The sequence below is a fragment of the Callospermophilus lateralis genome, chromosome 16, assembly GCF_048772815.1.
Source record: "Callospermophilus lateralis isolate mCalLat2 chromosome 16, mCalLat2.hap1, whole genome shotgun sequence".
Taxonomy (NCBI): Eukaryota; Metazoa; Chordata; class Mammalia; order Rodentia; family Sciuridae; genus Callospermophilus; species Callospermophilus lateralis.
Window position 1 is genome coordinate 48561725 of NC_135320.1, and position 20433 is coordinate 48582157.

The 20433-nt window shown below is 37.8% G+C and overlaps 1 protein-coding gene across 2 annotated transcripts in view; it reads left to right on the forward strand.

Moving 5' to 3' along the window:
* Lrrc69 (leucine rich repeat containing 69) overlaps positions 1-20433 on the forward strand; it is a 101209-nt gene that overhangs the window by 7867 nt on the left and 72909 nt on the right. Inside the window, exons 2-3 of one of the 2 annotated variants that reach the window (XM_076836343.1) lie at positions 9372-9498; positions 12427-12499. The exons of the other annotated variant lie outside the window; for it this stretch is intronic. Of the exons in view, the coding sequence (XP_076692458.1) occupies positions 9372-9498; positions 12427-12499 (200 nt within the window). The remainder of the gene's footprint in view (positions 1-9371; positions 9499-12426; positions 12500-20433) is intronic. 2 annotated transcript variants of the gene reach the window in all.

A 20433-nucleotide genomic window follows, 5' to 3' on the forward strand; every position in this document is an offset into this window, starting at 1 on the left:
TCATCATATAATCATTTCACCTTTGAACATATTTGCAGTTTTTCATATATGAGCTTTGGGGGAGAAACTTCATATCTAAAATGTAACAAGTGAAGGGTGTGTATGTTGAAAATTATGGAACATTGATCAAGGAAATAAATGGAAAGACACCCCATGTTCATGAATTGGAAGAATCAATATTAAAATGTTCCATTCCAAATGTTCATATTACCAGAAGCAGTCTAGAAATTCAATGCAATATTTATCAAAATCCCAATGGTAGCTGGATGTGGTAGTGCACACCAGAATCCCAGCAATTTGGGAGATTGAGGCAGGAGGATTGTGAATTCAAAGCCAGCCTCAGCAACTTATGGAGGCCCTAAGCAACTCAGTGAGACCCTGTCTATAAATAAAATAAAAAGGGCTGGGATGTGCTCAGTGGTTAAGTGCCCCCAAGTTCAATTCCTGGTACCAAAAAAAAAAAAAAAATCCCAATAGTATATTTTACAAAAATGGAAAAACAATCCTTAAGTGCATAAAAGGTCCTGAGTAGCCAAAGCAATCTTGAGCAAGAAGAAGAAAGCTGAAGGCATCATAATTCCTGGTTTCAAAATATATCACAAAGTCTTAGCAATCAAAACTGCATGGTTTTGCCATAAAATAAGACAATGGAAATACTATATGATTTTTGAGGGCAAAACTGTCTTGTTTCTAGTGCTTGGCACCTAGTAAGCCATGTATTGTCACCTCAAGTGGAATGCAATGGAAGCAATTTTCAAAGTCCAACTTAAATGAACACAATACTCTTATGATTATGGAATCATCTAGGAAAATGTTTTCTTAAAGGCAAATAAGACATCATTTTAAAATCCCCAAAGAAACAAACAGCTGTCATGTCTAATTGTGTTAGCATTGTCAAGAGCCCAGGAATAAATCCATACATTTGTAGTGCACTTATCTTTGATGATAGTCCAAGAGCACACAACTACAAAAGTATAGTCCCTTTACTAAATGTGTTGATAAAACTGAATATCCATGTGGAGAATAAGAAAATTGGATCCGTATTTCATACCATATGCCAACATGAACTCAGAATGGATTGAAGATTTAAATATAAGATCCCAAACAGTAAAATTACTAGAAGGAAACATAAGGGAAAAGTTTATTGACATTGCTCTGGGGCAATGATTCTTTTAGAACATGACACCAGTATACAGTAAAATTAAACAGACAAGTAGAACTACATCAATACATAAAAGCTTCTGCATAGCAAAAGATACAATCAACATCGTGAAAAGGAATCCTATGGGAAAGGAAAATATATTTACAAATCCTGTATATAACAGGGGATTGATATCTAAAATATGTAAATAACTAAAGAATTTAACTTTGCAATTCAATAGAAAAAAATCAAATAATCTGATTAAAAATGAGTAAAAGGACTTAAATAGACATTGCTCAAAAGAAGCCATTAGTCATTAATGAAAATACAAACAAAACCAAAATGGGTTGGCATTTTAATCTGAAAAAATGGCTATGATCAGAAAGAGGAAAGATACCAATTGTGGTGAGAATATAAAGAAAGGGAATCTTTGTGCACCATTGGTGGGATTATAAATTGGAAAACATTGTGAAATTTTCTCAAAAAATAAAAAATAGAACTACCTTTATAATCCAGCAATTCCACCTTTGGTTATATATCCAAAGGAAATACAATCAGTATGTGGAAGAGACATATGCACTCCTATGTTCATTATGTCATTATTCACAAAAGATGAAATATGGAAATAACTTAAAGGTCCATCAATGGATGAATGGATAAGTGTGTGTGTGTGTGTGTGTGTGTGTGTGTGTTTGTGTGTGTGTATGTGTGTGTTAGAACAAGTTAATTTCTGTCATTTGTGACAACAGACGAACCTCATAAATAAGCTAAGTGAAATAGGTCAGACACAGGAAGACATACTACGTGTGATCACTTTATGTGGAATCTAAAAAACTCAAACTCTTAGAAATAGAGTATACAATGGTGGTTACACAGGAGATGGGGAGATGTACGTTAACAGGTAAAATGTTCAGTTTTACATTGTAAAAAAAAACTCTGAAGATGTAACGATCAATTATATTGCTAGAAGTAATATTATATTGCATATTTGAAATTTGCTAAGAGAGCAGATCTTGTGTTTCTCAACACACACACACACACACACACGCACACACACACACAGTTACAAGAAAAAGTTTAGAACCTTGGGTAGAGAAAGATGCTAAATAGTAGAATGAGATTTTGTTTGTGGGCCATCTATTTTAATCAGAAGCTGAACTCATCTCCTGGCAGGTAACATATTTGTGAGAAGGGGACCTACAGGAACTTTGTGAACTCGGGGGCTCATGCATAGTCGATAGTGGCAGTCTAGCTAGTACCCAATTCTAGTGGATTTTTGCCTCATCTGGATTGTGTTTACGGTTTTGTTGCAATCAGACCACTTAGAAAAGCTTCTATTAGTAATATCCATTGTCCAAGCTGATTTTAGGTGTAATTCAGTAAATGGAATCCATTACTCTCCAAGTGTTAAATTGCACAGGAACGTTTCTCTCAATTATTCTAGTCTAAAAGTGTTTCTTAAGTGTCTCTTAGTTTTTGAGGGTTCCCCTTTAGTAATTTGTAATATAAAGTGATTTTCTAAATTCATTCAAACTAGAAGAGAAAATAGGTTTGTTGTTAGTAACTGTGGCCCACAACTGTGGTTAGAGAGTTATTAGTGTAAAGCAGGCTGACTTCTAGGCCCATGGCTGACCCTGCACATGGAGATCCTACCAATCCTATTGCATATTTATGGATATTGTGCCTGCAGCTAAACCTAGCAGGCATGGTTTACCTTGTACTGAGTAATTAATGTGTGTTTGTAATTTAATCATGATTTAAACTGTATTAAACTTTGTGGCCCAGGCCTTTTAAAAAAAGTGACTGTGACTATAGAAATATTTGAAAAAATAAGCTAGAAGTTAAGAAAGCATATAGGTTTAAAATTTGAAAATAGGTAGAAGTGTGTGTGTGTGTGTGTGTGTGTGTGTGTGTGTGTGTGTAAAATACCTAATGCATTTCTAGCACCATGTGTAACATCTCCCAGGACCTGGGCCCAAAAGGTTATAGTTAGTAATTAATAATAGCTGTTATTTGCCAGGCACCTCATAGTACTGTCACTAATTCTTTTCTTTTCTTCCTTTCTTTTTTTTTCTAAGTGTTGTATTTTTTTATCTTTATTTTATTTATTTATATGTGATTCTGAGGATTGAACCCAGTGCTTCACACATTCTAGGCAAGTACTCTATCACTGAGATACAGCCCCAGCCCCTGATGCCAATTCTTAAAACTGCTTTAAGAAGAAGATACTACTAGCATCCCCATTTTCAAAAAGAAACAGAGGCTTAGGAGCTTGAGTGACTTGCCCAAGATCAGGTAGCTAGTACACTGCATAGGGGATGGTTTCCAAAGCCTGTGCTTTGACTATTGCACAATATGCACACAAATAAAAGAAGTGTACTTAAAGTGTACATTCAATGAGTGTATGTGAGACAATTCCATTTTGTGTGTGCATTTGTAGGTGTATGTGCGTATGTAGGATCATTTTGAGCAAGAGTAAGTTCTCCTTGAAAATAGATAGTGTAGTTGGTATAATAAGTTGGGAGTGTAAATCATAGAGCCAAGAGACATTATTTCACTCTAAATCACAATTTGGGCCTTGGGATTCAGTTTCCTTTAAAATCAGTGTTATTGTGAGGTCCATATTAGTGTTCAAGACTATTTATCACATATTGAATTCCACTTAAGAGTTAGCACTTAGTATTATCATTAAAAAATTAATCAGTTACTTTTTCTTCTTAAATTTTGTATGTACTTCTCTCCTACTTATACAAAGACTGCTGCTATACATTTAACCTAGATTTTATAATCCAAAGGCATCAATGAACACTGACATGCTTTCCTCCTATTCAGTTTGAAAGAAGAACTATATCTACCTCAAGGTAGGTCACTGCAAGGTTAAGTTAGAGGTATGAGGGGGCCATTGGAATTAAATAAATTTAGGAAGAGTTGGGAGAGAGAAAGATACTATTTGTGGCAAGTGTACAAAACCAAGAAAAGGCTACAGGGAGGTTGAAAACAGGATATATTAGGTAGGGAATTCTTCAAAGGTTGATTATTAGGCAATTATTTAGGTATTGCCTAGTAGAGTTGGATAAAGGAATCTAAGTGATAATACATCCCATTCTTTGCATCTTCTGCTATGCAATGTCATAGGCAGGCATAATGAGCACTAGTACTAAGGGACAGAAGTGAAAAGATGCATTTAAGAGCAATTTTGATAGTGGAAATTGGTGATAGTTGATTTAGTTGGAGGAAGACAAAAAAGTTCTAGGTGATTCCTGTTTTAGTGCAAAAGGACCGAGTCAGGTGCAAACTTCATGGATCAGCACAGCCTTTATTCAGTGGTGAAATCACATATCTGATGGACCACTTTCCTGGTGGAAAATTAGTCATTGGCCAAAGTGGGAATCTGTGCTTATACAGATTACACTGAGAGGTGACTTAAATTAATGAGCATGTCAATTTGGGGACTCAGGAATTTGAGATCTGTTTTTACTGGGCAAGATGGAGGGTCTGGGGAAGGATTTGTTTTGGGAAAGATCAATGTTTTGGCTTTTTCCCAGAGACTGTCATTCTAGGCTTGATGAATGTCTCCTCGCCAGGGCTTGTCTTGTCACTGGGAAATAATGTATTGGGAAAGGGTCAATGTTATCAATGTGTGTTGCATTCTTCCTCATTTCCTCTTCCCAGGACACACGATTTTGGGGTTTGTCGTTTTCCATATTTAATAATTCCAAAGTTTGACCATCAAAATATAATAAGAACAATGGGTGTATTGTCCATAGTAGAGATGGGAAAAACAGATCTAGCTTGTTCTGCAGTCTTGTGTAGTTTTAGGCTTTGAATTAAGAGTGACCTTCTGGAGATGACTTAGGAGCCAAAACCAACAAGATACAATTTTTACAGAGTTAAATGTAAATCATACATTTAGGATAAGAAAAGAATTCAGTTGCACAAGTTCAGGATGTGGGTTATCTGCTTGACAGATAACTTAGGGGGGTTTGTTGGCCACAGGCAAAATTAATTATGCACCGACAATGTGCCCTGTTGCTGAAAGAGTGCAGCCATGTTAGAATGCATTAACACGAGTGTAATCATCTGCCCTAGGGAGACCCAGTGGTCCCACCAGCATCTGTGCTATGAGCTCTCATTTCTCATCTCACCCCAGACACCACATCTTCAGAGGGGAGCACTCAGAAAGATTAGAGAGCAGACAGGATGGTCAGGGGTCTGGAAATTATGTCCTAAGGGACATGGTTAGGGGAGAATGGAGCACATTTAGGAAGAATATGATCACAATCTTCAAAAATGTAAGATGTTACATAGGAGAATAAAACTATTTTTTATTGTTGATGTGGAAGAATTATTTAGAAGTTACAGAAAGCCAAATTACAAAAGGTAATGAATAGATGAAATTTTTGAACAGGATAAAAGAGTTCCTGTTACTGATGTGTTCATGAGGAAATGCCCAACTGTGTTTTTATGTTGGACTTGATGACTTATAAAAAGTACTTCTAATTGTGAGATGCTCTAACTCCTGTGTCATGGGTTTATAAGAAGTTATCAACAAGAGGCTACATGCTAATTTCCAAAGGATAGAGGAGTTACTAAGAATACCAACAGAAATTCATTCTTTAGATAAGTTTTTATCAGCTTATATATTATATAACTAAAAGCCTTTCTTTAGGAACTATCCACAACCATGCAGTGTTACTAATGAAACATGGCAAAAACTCTTTCCTGTGGGGCGGTGGTATTAGTGTGTATATGTGTTTATTTTATTTCTGCAGATTTTTTCAGTAAACCATTTTGAACAACCTTATCAAGGAGTTCTAAATTTCTCACTTCAAACATCTCCTCCTCAGGGAGACCTTTTCTCACAATCTAACCTGACCTCATGTTACTTGTCATCTCATTTTCCTGGTTCCTTTCCTTCATACCTAGCACTGAGCACTAAAGGAAATTGGTGGTCGGTTTGTTTACTTATTTGTTGTCTGCCCCACTTCTCAACATATAAGCAGGATCTTTTGGGTCTTGTTCACAGTGGTACTTCTAACATTCAGAAGAGAGCTCCCAATATGTAATAAACACATGATAAATACAACTGAATTCATGAAACATCTAGGTTGTGAGACATTTCTCAAGGTAACTCAGTCTTTTCCTCAGTGTCCCTGCACCTTATGTGTAATTTAAGTAATATGTGTTGAAGCCTGCATGTTTGCCAAGGCAACAGAATGTGAATACTGTCATCTGTCCTTTAGGAGAATGTGTGAAGTTAAAGGCCACCACTGAGACTTCCTTTGGTTATCTTACTCTATGAAGGATAACCTTTCTGGGTGCTGTGGCACCACCTATAATCCCAGAGACTCAGGAGGCTGAGGCAGGAGGATTGCAAGTTTCAGATCCTCAGCAACTTAGGGAGGCCCTGTCTCAAAAAATAAAATAGGGTCATGGATGTGGCTCAGTGGTTAAGTACCTCTCTGTTAAATTCCTGGGAGAGGGGGAAGGAAAGAGGGAGGGGGAGGGGAAAAGGGAGGAAGAAAGGGAGAGAGGGAGGGAGAAAAGAAAGAATGAACCTCAAGTTGTATTTTCTTCACCCCCTTTTAAAATCTGCATTTCACAATCTATCTTGTAGAGCTTAGAATTTGTGTAACATTTTTTAGCCAAACTGCTATATAGTTAGTACATCAGATAAAGATGGCCTTTCTGGGTCATCTATGCCTTTTGCAACATCTTTTTTTTTTTTCTGGGAGCTAAGCTGGATCAAAAACCAACCATGATGGTCGGTCCCCCTGTGGTATTTCTAGCTTACTTTGTACAATAATTTTTTTTTCCTTTTCTTCAGACCCTTGTATCTTCTCCTCCCACTGGATGACTTTGTTTCGTATCCCATGTAGAAAATAAATACTGCCAGCCAGTCAGGAACCCCATCTTTCCATCACCAAACCCATTCTCTTCCTTACCTGCTCTTGCTTTCTCTACCTCTCTTCTTACTACCCCAGATGACCAGCCCTGACTCCTTTGGCCAGCACCTACTTGTTACTTTGAGTTCCATCTTCTGAATCATTTGATTCTGTAATTATCCCTCTCCATATATAGTTAGTTTCTCATTTCCCACAGGATTTTTTTTCTATCAGCATATAGATAAGCTGTACTATCTTTTTAGTTTTGAATTTAAAGGAAAAAAAAACAACCCTCCAGTTCTTTCCTCATTTTTTATTTTTTTCTTAATAGCAAAAGTTCTTACAAGAATTTTCTGCAAGTCATTGTCTTTGCTTTCTTATATTTTATCCACAGCCCACTTCAATCAGACTTTTTTGCCCAGCACTTCACCCCTATTGTTAAGGTCACTAATGGCTTTCATGTTGCTAAATCCAGTGGCTCTTTCTGTACTTTCTTAAACTTAACCTTCCCCTGGGAGTTGACCCGCATCTTTCTTGTTGAAATCGTTTTCTTCTCCTTTTCTTTCCTCTTGGCTTATGTGACACTGCATATCCTGGAAAGTGGGAGATAGAGACTTTTGTAATCAACTGAGGGAGAAACATGGAAGGGAGTAAATAAAGGACAAAGCAGAGAGAAAAAAATTAAAAAGGGCAAAGATATGGTTGTGATAATTTGTTACAGGAGCAGTGTGAAACTAATTCCGTCTCAGACTCTGAAATAAGCCTTTTCATTCAAATGACTGCAAGAATGTATTCCAACTTCACCTTTACAATAGAATAAGGTCTTCAAACTAATAAATGCATTGTGCTTGTGTACACATACACACGCGTACACACACACACACATGTATATAGAACAATGTTAATTCTCAGGTGAAAACACATATGGAAGTGAAACCATTACCATAAATTCTTGGGATAAGAAATTTCATTGTAAAAGTCTCTATTTTTTAAAAATATTAATTTAAACTATTGACAAAAAGTCTATACCACATATAAGTAAAATGTAAAACTGTCCAAATTTGCACCTTAATTATTTTTCTTGTCTTGCATAAATTGATTTGTGAAAGCACCCAAGATTCATTTTCGTTTGCCCTTAATATTAAAAATCTAAACTGTGAAGTTGATAATTGTCCATGAGTGGTAAATTACATTTGGAAATCAAAGAGCAGATTTTTTTTGTCTCTTGAATAGACCAGTCGAGTAGAGGAAGGGGACAGTGGGGAGGGAGGAGGGGAGAGGAAGGGAGGTATAGGAAACAAAATTGACAAAATTATATTGCATATATAAATATATAACAATTAATGCACTATTATGTACAGTTAAAATGCACAAATAAAAATTTTTAAAAAAGCCAGGCATAGAGGTGCACGCCCTAATCCCAGCGGCTCAGGAGGCAGCGGTCTCTCCAGTTCAAAGCCAGCCTCAGCAAAAGCCAGGCTCTAAGCAACTCAGTGAGACTCCATCTCTAAATAAAATACAAAATAGGGTTGGGGATGTGGCCCAGTGGTTAAGTGCCCCTGAGTTCAATTCCTGCTATAAGTGAATAAATAAATAAATAGAAAGAAAGAAAACTGCTATGCTTTAGAAAACAATCCTTTACCGTTGATTTATTGAACTAAAGGACTAAGAGGGAACTTTTAAACTTTTTCTATGTGCAGTTCTTCCTATGTCTGACCAATCTGTTATTTGTAGGACAGGTACATCCAGGGCACATCTTCTCTGCTTTACTCAGACCATTTCAGTAGATGCCTTTGTGAATTTTGTGATCACACAGAGGGATGCCACAGTTAAAGACCCTCAGTTATAGCCACATAATGGAGTGGTCTTGTTAGCTCATTTGGGAATAGTATGATGGAGGTCTTCAGATCTTTAGCTGTTTCTGATTTCCTTTTGCTGAGATTTCTATGGTTGATTCTGTGGGTCACAATGTTAGAATACTGCTGGGTTGCTCAAGTGAGTTATGAATGGGTCATTAGTTGCATTTTAAAATGCCCTTTTTAATTTTTTCATAATAGCCAAAGTTCTTCCAAGAATTTTCTTACATATTACAAGAATTTGTAATATGATTTTAATGAAGTTGAGTGCTTTGATTGAAACTTAAATTGTGATTTAATTGGCATAGCATTTGAGCATGAAGCTCAAGTGAACTTCATAAAGATATTTTCAGGTGTGTAAATGAAGTAATTCTCAAATATCTTGGTTTCCTTAAGTTAGGTAGATCTGAGCAAAGGGGCTTAAATTATTTATTTTTTCATCTGAAGGTGGATAATGTATGAGCTGATTAAATCTCTATATGTTTGTAGTTGAAAATACTAAATCTAGGAAACAACCTTTTAGAAGAAGTCCCAGAAGAGATGAAATACCTTACCTCCCTGAAGAAGCTTCATTTATTTGGAAATAAGATTTGTAGATTTGCATCTGGAGCATGCGGTAAGTTAGTCAAAGAATGACATTATAGTTTCAAATTTAACCCTTCATATTTAATAATACTGGACTGAAATGAGAAAGAATTTTCATGCTATAATCATTTTTTTGTTGTTGTTTTGGAGCTACTTTCACTTTGAAGATTAAGAAATTTTTGAGGCACTACTTTTGCTTTTCAATTTTTATAACAAACATTAATTTACATGTAGATCTAAGAGAATAAATAAGCATTAGTGTTAAGCTTAAACCAAACTGGTGTTAATTTTCTCCTTTTCAGAATTGGTGTACTTTGAGACTCTTTGGGGATCTTTTTCCTGAGTCAGAGTAAAATATTTTGAAAACAAAAATCAAGGGGAGCTCTCTACTATTCTCCTTGTTCTTTTCATTTTTTATTTGCTCCAGCTATTAAGTCACAATCTTTGATCAAAATGTTAAATATGAGTCAATTAGGGGAGGATTTTAAAGGAAAGATATGAGATCCAATGACTTGCAGTCTTTACTTTGTGTTTGTTTTAAGCTAAATATTTCTCCATTCAGTATGACACTCTTATTTAATAATATAGGTACAGTGGGTTTAAGGATACATTAATGACAAAGAGATCCAGGTGGTCTATATAGCTTTAACTCATATAGGCACTTCACCACCTTGTATATTAGTTCCTGTGTTAGTTAGCTGTCATTGCAGTAACAAAATACCTGAGATAAACAACTTAAAAGTAGGAAAGTTTTATTAGAGCTCACAGTTTCAGAAGTTTCAGTCCTTGGGTACTGTGTTAGTCAGCTTTCTCGCTGCTGTGACCAAAAGACCCTACAAGAAGAGGAAAGGTTTATTTTGAAGTTCACAGTTTCAGATCATAGATGACCAACTCCATTTCTTGGGGCCTGAGGTGAGGCAGAACATTATGGTGGAAGGATATGGTAGAGGAAAATGGCTCATGACATGGCACCAGGAAGAAGAGAGGGTGTTTTGTTCAAGAAAGACAAAATATAAACCCAAGTGGAACAAGCCCACCGACCCACCTCCTCCAGCTACACCCTACCTGCCTAGGTTACCCTAGGCAGTTAATCACTGTCAGTGGATCAATGCACCAATTAGGTTAAAGCTCTCATAATCCAATCATCTCTCCTCTAGACTTTTTTTCATCATCTCTCGCATGAGCTTTTGGGGAACACCTTATATCTAAATCATAACAGGCATTTGGCCCTGTTGCTTTTGGGCCTGAGGTGAGGTGGCACATCATAGTGGAAAGTATGTGAGGAGCAAAACTGCTCACCTCAACAGTGGCCTGAAAGCAAAGAGAAGGCAGCAGGGGGTGGGGAGGGAGGGGGGATGGGTTTCCAATACCCTCCTCCAGGGCACTCCTCCACTGTCCTAACTTCTTTCCACTAGGTCCTGCCTCCTAAAGGTTCTACCAACTTCCAATAGCTCCATCAAGTAGGGGACCAATCCATCAACACATGAGCCTTGGGGGAACATTCACGATCCAAACCATAACAGTTCCTAATGGCAAAATTAGAGACACGTTATACAATTTATGAATTTCTGTGAAATTTGGGGAGCAGGGATGCCATACATCATCAACACTGCAATCACATTCTCATATAATAACCACAAGGTACTTTATTTATTTATTATACATTTTGCAAAGTTGGGGATTGAACATGCTAGGAAGGGCTGGCTCTACCATGAGTTACAGCCTCAGCTGTCAAGGTAGAAATTTGAAAATTTCCCTGTGATTTATTTAAATTATATTCTATGTAAGGTCCTGATTATCCAGGGGTAGAAGTGATTTGGCATCAGGGGTTGAGCGTTGTTCAGTGTGGGTTGAAGCCTTGCTGTGTTACATGGGAATCTGTCCCTCTAATCAAAGCAGATTGACCAGGGTAGACATGCATCACCACCCTGAATCAGTCATACACTCTCTTTCTTGTGGCTTGTGATAGTCTAAAACAGTTTAACTAGTTTGAGAAAAATCACATGACCTGAGACAAATGGAATGAGCTGAATCTGGTTCTTAAATAGGTTAGTTCTGTTTCATTGGCTATTTCAAAATTTTTAACCAGGTGCCAAAATTTTCAAGTAGGAGAGTTCACAAAAATGTCTAGATCTCTGGCTCTTTTCTGTTTTACAAAAAGAAACAACACTGAAATCATATTCCCCCATGACAATTGCAGGGAGTTGGCTGCATGGTGGTGGCTCTGGTTGACAAAGCATAAAGCTTTCTTGATTCCTGTAGGCAATTGAGATGGAGAACTCTGTTTGCCCTGACTGTGAACATTCAAACTCAGGAGCTGTGGAATGGTCCATAATGGGAAAAGAGAGCAAATCTGTTCAAAAAAGAAAGAACATGTTGGGTGGGGAGAGACAGAGACAAAGAGAGAGGATGTAAATATGAAACTCAGAGAAGCTTTAATGTGAAAATAAAGCTTCTACAGAGTTATTGGAAGAGTATATCCCTGGTTCTGAGTGGCTTTTGGTTCCTAGTTCCAGTTTGTGGAGAGTCTGGTTGTACCTTCTGTCTCTCAGACACCATGACTTAGCTTCTAGTACTGGGGATTGAACCCAGAGGCACTTTGCCACTGAGCTTTATCTCCAGTCCCTCCCTCCCTCCCTCCCTCCCTCCCTCTCTCTCTCTCTCTCTCTCTCTCTCTCTCTCTCTCTTTCTTTTCTTTTTTTTTTCTTTAGACAGGGTCTTGATAAGTTACTGAGGGTTTTTCTAAGGTTCTGAGGCTGGCCTCAAAGTTGTTATCCTCCTGCCTAAGCCTCTGAAGTCCTGGGCTTACAGGCATATGCCACCATACCTGACCTCTATGAGGGTATTTGTCAACAGCAACCAAAGCAAAAAGCCAGAAGGAAAACAAAGGTATATATAAAAGTGACTAAACCTTATTTTCTAACAGATGGCTCAAATGACTGAAATTATTTTCTAACAGATGGCTTACAAAATTTGATCCTGCTTAATCTGAACAGAAATCAGCTTACGTGGCTTCCTCAAGAAGTCAGCAAGTAAGTTGTTTATGGCAAGACTTGGTTAAACATTGCCCCCTTCTCCCCATGCCCATTCAGATCCTCTGAAAGCATCGTGTCCAGCCTCATGTCCTTGGGGGATTTATACACAACACAAAGGTTCTGAGGGACTGAAGTAAGATGATGATTTCAAGCAGATGATTCCCCCAACACTTAAGAGAACCCAGAAACAACATACTTGGGTAGTCTAAGGGAAAAGTGGGGGTTTGAAACAAAGTTCTAAAACTGATGTTGTTATGGATTTCTCAACTCTGGGACTCTTAGCACTTGCTCAGCCACAGAATTGGGGGCATTAAATTTTATTTTATATGAGTGTTATAAACCATTTTGAGCTTGAGGGAAAAGGTAATATAAAAGCAAAGGATTTAAAACTACAATGTCATTTTCATTAAAAAAAAAGAAGAAGAAAAAAGAAACACCCACCCATTTTATTATCACAACAGCAACAAAAAAATGCTGTTTTCTCCTATCCTGCACATCTGTGCAGACAGGCTGCCATTACAGTGCCTTTTTGGAGCCAGCTGAGGGTCTCATCTTTCTGCAGGCAAAACACCCTCTTGGGCTTTTCCTCTGACAGATGGAGAGAGAACTCTGTTCAGGTTTACTTTGGAGACTCTCTTTATTGCCTGTTGAACAGAAACAGATGCATTACAAAGTAAGAGCATCCAGATTTTATGGGAGGTTATGAAACTACGAATAGTTGTCCACGCAGGACTTTCTGCAATACCTAAAGTCTGTTCCAATTCACTTGTCTATACCTCCAGCTGAGGTATTATCTTTTACAAAGGAGACTTTTATAAGGAAAGTAATATTGTAAGGCAGGGCACCTAGAAAAAATTGAATTAATTCAATTTGTATAGAGGAGAAATATATATAGTAATTAAAATGCCAATAATTGGCTTTCCCCCCCTCTTATTCAGCTGATCAATTGATTTATGTATTGATGATGACATAATAACCAGAGGATCACCTTAAAAGATCTGGTGAAAAAAAAAAAAGATCTGGTAAATGAAGTTTAAGCCATATCTTTGTGCAACCAGCCATATGACCTTAGGCAAATATTTTAACTGCCTAGGACTGTAAAGGTCAGGCGAACATCGGAGGAAAAGACCACCAAGAGACTGTCTCATGCAACAGCAAAGGGTTTATTGGGGGTCCAGCATGCTGGGGCTCTGAGCTCACTTCAGAGGAGCAAAGAACAAAGAGCCCCAATAACAATTTAAGCAGAGTTTATATACATTCTTTGGAGAGGGCAGGGACTTTACATACATCATAGCATCCTTTAGCAAATCATCACACACCGCGGGAAAATCAAATAACAACTCTAAAACATGATTAGCACATTCACTGGCGGGAACAAGTTGTCTAGGGGTGATTGGACAGTACAAAGGGGGTATTCGTTTGAACTGATTGGTTTAAGCCAAGAGGGGTGTACGTGCTGAACTACATGGTTTCCCAACACCATAAACTACTGGGAGGGTCATCTGGCATCCCAGGTATTTTCCTGTCTCATGCTGATTGGTGGCTGCTAGGGGGCTGCTATGGGTCCCCACCTAGCCTGACTGAGTCAGGGACAGACACCTGGCACAGCAGATCTCTCCTGTAGATAAACAACTTAGCAGGGTGGGAATGTGCCTAGGAGTGCCCTGTGGGTTTTTCCAAGGACAAAGGTCATGTCCCTTCCTTGGACAGGCTTTGCTCTGAGATAGAGGCTGGTTTTTCAGGACCTAATTTTTCTCATCCCTTAACAGAAGAATTTTGACTATCTGATTGTCAAAGGCCTTGCAGCTATAGTTTGTTATAATTTCATAATTCATAAAGCTTATTTTTGTTTGCAGTAGGATGTAAAATTCAAGGAATCATAAATCTCAGGTGATACGTTCAAAAGCGAAGGACAGCTTTCACTGAAAAAGTAGGATGGTGAACTCGACAGGCCTCGGTTACTTTCTAGCTGGTTTTGGGGTGTCTGTATTATTGCTTGGCCCTACATGCAAGCTGATCAGTCATCTCCCCAAGCAGAATTCCATTTCCTGACCTTGGAGAAGTTTCTTCCCCTTTCCACTCCTTAAATGTCTTCCTCTGCACAATGGGGATGAAAACAGAACCAACTTTATAGGGTTGTTTTGAGATTCAAATATGTTAATCCATAAAAGGGATTTAGGATTGAATAAGTGCTCAATGGATGTTAGCTTTTATTATTATGGGAAGCTATTTTTAGTCTAACTCTTTTTCTATTTCCCTCATTCACCTCTTCCCACAGACAAGACAAAAGAGTGACTCAGTGAATTTGGGAAGAGCACTGGACATGCATGGCTTGACGGCTCCTCTCTCCCCACTCTGAAGTTAGCAGTCACCTCAGCAGGAAAGCCTATGAATTAAAGTTCAATTCAGAAGAGGGCTAGTAAGCAATCTGAGAGGAATCAGGGCAGCTCCATGCTTCTCCTTCTGAGTCCTGTCTTATTTCTCAATTTGTTTAGAATCCAGAAGGGATAGAGAGAAAGAGAGGATTGTGGTGTTTTAGCTTGCTTAAGCTACAGAGTAGAGATCATGAGCTTACTGTCAAAGCAGGGGAGGTGAGAGTTTTACCACTAAAGGACTTTGTCATAGGTGGATCTACACAGTTTCACAAGGAGGAGAATGTAGGCATCCTGGAGACAGAATCTCTGAAAGACAGAGAGGCAAAGTGGAAGGAACCAAGCCAAAGGACTCATTTTGTCCAAATTCACCACTAGTAAGGTTGTTACTTGAAGTCATTCATCAGCTCACTGGGGAGGAAGGAGGACAAGAAGCTGTAAGTGTAGTTCCTCCTCAGTTATTCTTTGGAAAAGTAATTTTCCCTGCTCTGTAGAAATGCAACCGAAATGGATACTTGTTTCCTCTCTCTCCTTTTAACTCCCCCGACGTGCATGCTGAACACATTTGTAACAGACCCTGAGTTCATTTAGTGCCTTGAAGTAAAAAAGAAAGAAAAGCCAACTCCCATATAGTAATCCAGAGTAAAGTCAATTAAACTAGTGATGATACTGCTGGTGATGAAAATCAAACAGGGCTGAGTTCTGTTTCCCCAGATGTGAAGACTGAACACCCAGGAAACGCTGAGGTGTCGGAAGCAAGTTTTATTTGAAGGATGTAACTGAGATAGACTTCTCCTCAGAGAAGGGGCCCCAGAGCTGGATATCCAAAGAAGTAGGGGTGTCTTATCCCTTTTAAACATTGGGAATTCCTTTGTTCTCATGTTCTCTTTCTCCCCTTATCTTGCCTCTCTCCTCTCCTCATCCTGCCTAGGGGACAAATCACTCAAAAGATGGGCCAAGAGTGAACCAGCAGGAAGGTAGCAGCCCAGGAAACATTAATTAACAACTCCTACCACTTCTTGGGGGGTGGAACAATCCTTGGGGCAGGTTACCTTAGCAACAGTTTGGAGGAGGAAGGGGAAGGGCTTTGAAAATGTCAGCATTTGATTTCCTTTCCTTTCTAACCAGCCCCCCCCCCCCCCATCTGCTGATCAGATTCAATTATTCGTTTTCTACAGTGACTGCCTTTTGCCCCCCTCCAATCTGCTTCAATGATTATAAAAATGACTAATAAAACTCTCCATTCCTTTCTTCATAGGACTTACTCATAAAATTTCGCTCCCTTTTAATCTGAGTTTTTCTTCTATGACCCTTTGTACTCCCTGAAAATGAGTCTGCTTTTTACTTTACTAAGAATTTTGAGCTCCCTCAATTCCCTTCTTTCAACCACTTTGCCTTCATTGGTCAACTTCTTTCCTTTCTCTCTAGATCCCTCATTGTCTCTCTAAAGTGCTCTTTCCATAGCTTTTGTTCATTCTTTCCTGCCCTCCATTTTATTGTACATCCTTTTCAAAGGTCAATATTGTACTTATGTTAGCCAAATCTTATGGCATTTTCTCTCTCCTGAATAAAAATCACATAAAATTCATGAGGGTATACTTCAAAGAGTTTTGACAAAAATACAAACATCAATAATATATAGAATATTTCCTATAATCCAGTGATTTCCTCATGTTCCCTTCTAGTGGATTTTTACTTCTCATAAGCAACTAATATTGACTTTTATCTCTACAAGTAAGTTTTACCTGTTGTAGAACTAAATGAATGGAATCATACAATATATACAAATTCTTTTGTGTTTGTCTTCTTTTGTTTAGTGCATATATATAGATAGATATAGATATATAGATATAGATTTTTGTCTTCTTTTGTTTAGTGCATATATATATATATATATATATATATATAGAGAGAGAGAGAGAGAGAGAGAGAGAGAGAGAGAAATAGAAAAGAGAGAGAAATAGAGAGAAATAGGAGAGGGAGAGAGAGAGAGAGAGAGAGAGAGAGAGAGAGAGATTGATTCATCTTATGATGCTTTTATCAATAGCTCATTGTTTTTGTCTATCCTAAATGACATTTTATTGCATGAATGTGCTTTAAAGCATTATATTTTTCTTCTGTTTATGCACATTTGGGTTATTTTCAGTGTGGGGTTATTATGAATTAAGCTATCAAACATTCTCGTGCAAGTCTTTTTGTGGAGTTATGTTACTTCCATTTCAATTCCTAAGAGTGAAATTATAGAATCAAAAGGTAAAAGTGTAGGTATTATGTAACTTGTGAAAGATTTACCAAGTTTTAACAAAGTGTATGCCTTTTTACATTCTAATCAGGGTTTTAAAAAATTGTATCCATTCTGCTATGTGGGAAGTAAAGTCTCATCATAGTTTCAGTTTGCATTTTCCTGATGGTTAACGACTTAAGCACCTTTTAATGATTTTATTCACTCTTTATATATCTTCTTTTGTGAAATATTTTTGTCATTAAAAATATATGTGTTGTTTCTTACAATTGAACTGTAAGGATTCTTTAATGCATTTGGGATACAAGTGCAATGACAAGTTCATGTCCTGCAGATATTTTCTTCCAGTCTGCAGTTTATCTTTTAATTTTCTTAATGGTAACTTTTGATGGACTGAAGTTTTTAACTTTGATGATGGTAATTTATAAATATTTTTTCTTTTATGATTAGAGCTTTTGGAGAGTCTTTTAAAAGAAACTTTTCCTGGCCAGACACAGTTGAAAATTATAATTATAACTCAGACACAGCGGCACAACCTGTAATCCCAATGGCTTACGACCCTGAGACATGAGTTCAAAGCCAGCCTCAGCAAAGGCAAGGTGCTAAGCAACTCAGTGAGACCCTGTCTCTAAATGAAATACAAAAGAGGGCTGGGGATGTGGCTTAGTGGTCCAGTGCCCCTGAGTTCCAACCCCAGTATCCCCCGACCACCCAAAAAAGAAATCTTTTCCTATCCCAAAAGTTTTCTATCTTTTGTTTTTCAATGATTGTAGTTTTAATTTTCATTTGGATCTATCACCCATCTTGAATTAATGTTGTATATGTATGGTGGAAGGGGGTGGTCAAAGTTCATCCAGTTTCTAGAACATTTTGTTCAAAAACTCCCTCTTAGTTGAATTGCTTTGACACCTTTGTCAAAAACCTATTGATCATTTATGGATCATTTGGACTTTATTTTGTTCTGTTGATTTATTTTTCTGTCTCAATCCATTTGGGATGCTCTAACATACCATAAACTGGGTAGCTTATATACAACAGATTTTTTTTTTCCTTATAATTCTAGAAGCTGGCAGATTTGATATCTGAGAGGACACATTTTCTGGTTCAGAGAACAGTGCCTTCTCCTTGTGTCCTCACATAGTAGAAGGGGCAAGGCCACTCTCTGGGGCCTTTTATATAAAGTTGTGATCCCATTTATGAAGGCTCCACCCTAATGACCTAAGGGTCCCACCTTCTAATGATCTCCCAGTGGTGATGGGTCTCTAACATATGAATTTGGGTGGGTGGCGGGGACACAAATAGTGAATCCATTACACTATCCTTTTTTGTTTTTTTTTCCAGGACTGAACTATCTTGGTTACTGTAGCTGCCTTGTAAGATTTGAAGCTAGATTATAGGAATGCCTCCATACCTCCCCCTCCCTGCTGCAGTCTGGCTGGGCACAAAATCTCGAGCCACTCAAGCAGGAACCAACTTTATTTTTTGAAACTGCCGCCAATGCCCCGTGGGAGCCCCGGGAAGATTACACCCTGCGTTCTCCCGGAACCCAAGAGGGGGTTCCTCCTCCGGAATTCCGTCCTACCGCACTTCCCCAACCAATGGGAACTCTCCAGGAGAGGTGAACAGCAGGAGTCCAATATCCATATGAATGCAAATCTTAACATAATCATATCATCTCAATGGCTTGCTGGCGTCATCTTTCAACCAAAAATGCCATGTATCATATTACTTGGCTGTGGCTCTTAGCACGTCCCCTTTCCTTCCTTCTTTTTAATTTTGTTTCTATAGTACTAGTTCTTGCTATTCTGGGTCCTTTGAATTTCCATATAAATACTAAAATTGATTTGTCAATTTTAATATAAAAAAAACCCATTGAGATTTTTATTTGGATCTCTTACTGAATCTACAGATCTATTAATGAAAAAATTGACAAGTAAGCAGTATTTTTTTCTTTCTACACATGAATAAGATGTATCTCTACTTTTGTTTAGAATCCCTTTAAGTTTTCTGAGTTATAATTTATAGTTTTCAACATAAAGTTCCCTCATGTCTTTTGTTAAATGTTTTCTTACCTATTCTATAGAGAGTTTTAAAAAATTATGTTTCTACAGATGGAATTCCTTAAACTGTACTTTCCGATTGTGGCTACAAGGTAGAGATAGAATAGATCTTTAGAATATTGACCTTATAATTTCTCTCTCTGCTTTCAGTCTTAGCCTTTAGTTTGTTAATTTCAATTATATCTCTTTGACATTTAAACTCTTGACCATTTAAATTCTTGACCATCCCTTTGATTTTTAAGTACTCTTCTCCCACACCTTTAGAGATTACTAGTTAATCTGAGTCTTTTTCTATTTCTCTACTCATGACTTCTCTGTGTGCCTTTAAGTTTTAATTGTCAGGTATTCATTTTTCTGAGATCTCCTCCTGTTGGCTTCCCCCTCTCTCTTTCCCTGCCTCCGTTTTTCTTCTTTTTTCTCTTGTCACTCACATGGCTTCCACCATTGTGTGCTTGGAGTCTCAGTTGCTCTCACTGGTGTGATCCCTTCCCTAATTCTAGTCTCACACTTTCAACTGCCTAAGAATAATAAGAGAAATAATTCTGACTTTGAGACCAGAGATGATACCGGTGTTGAGAATCAGATTCTATTTTTTTTATCATTGGTTGTTCAAAACATTACAAAGCTCTTGACATATCATATGTCATACATTTGGTTCAAGTGGGTTATGAACTCCCATTTTTACCCCATATACAGATTGCAGAATCACATCGGTTACACATCCACGTTTTTACATATTGCCATACTAGTGTACTAGTGTCTGTTGTATTCTGCTGCCCTTCCTATCCTCTACTATCCCCCCTCTCCCCCCCTCCCCTCCCATCTTCTCTCTCTACCCCCTCTACTGTAATTCATTTCTCTCTCTTGTTTTTTTTCCCTTTCCCCTCACTTCCTCTTATATGTAATTTTGTATAACCCTGAGGGTCTCCTTCCATTTCCATTCAATTTCCTTTCTCTCTCCCTTTCCCTCCCACCTCTCATCCCTGTTAATGTTAATCTTCTTCTCATGCTCTTCCTCTCTGCTCTGTTCTTAGTTGCTCTCCTTATATCAAAGATGACATTTGGCATTTGTTTTTTAGGGATTGGTTAGCTTCACTTAGCATAATCTGCTCTAATGCCATCCATTTCCCTGCAAATGCCATGATTTTGTCATGTTTTAGTACTGAGTAATACTCCATTATGTATAAATGCCACATTTTTTTAATCCATTCACATATTGAAGGGCATCTAGGTTGGTTCCATAGTCTAGCTATTGTG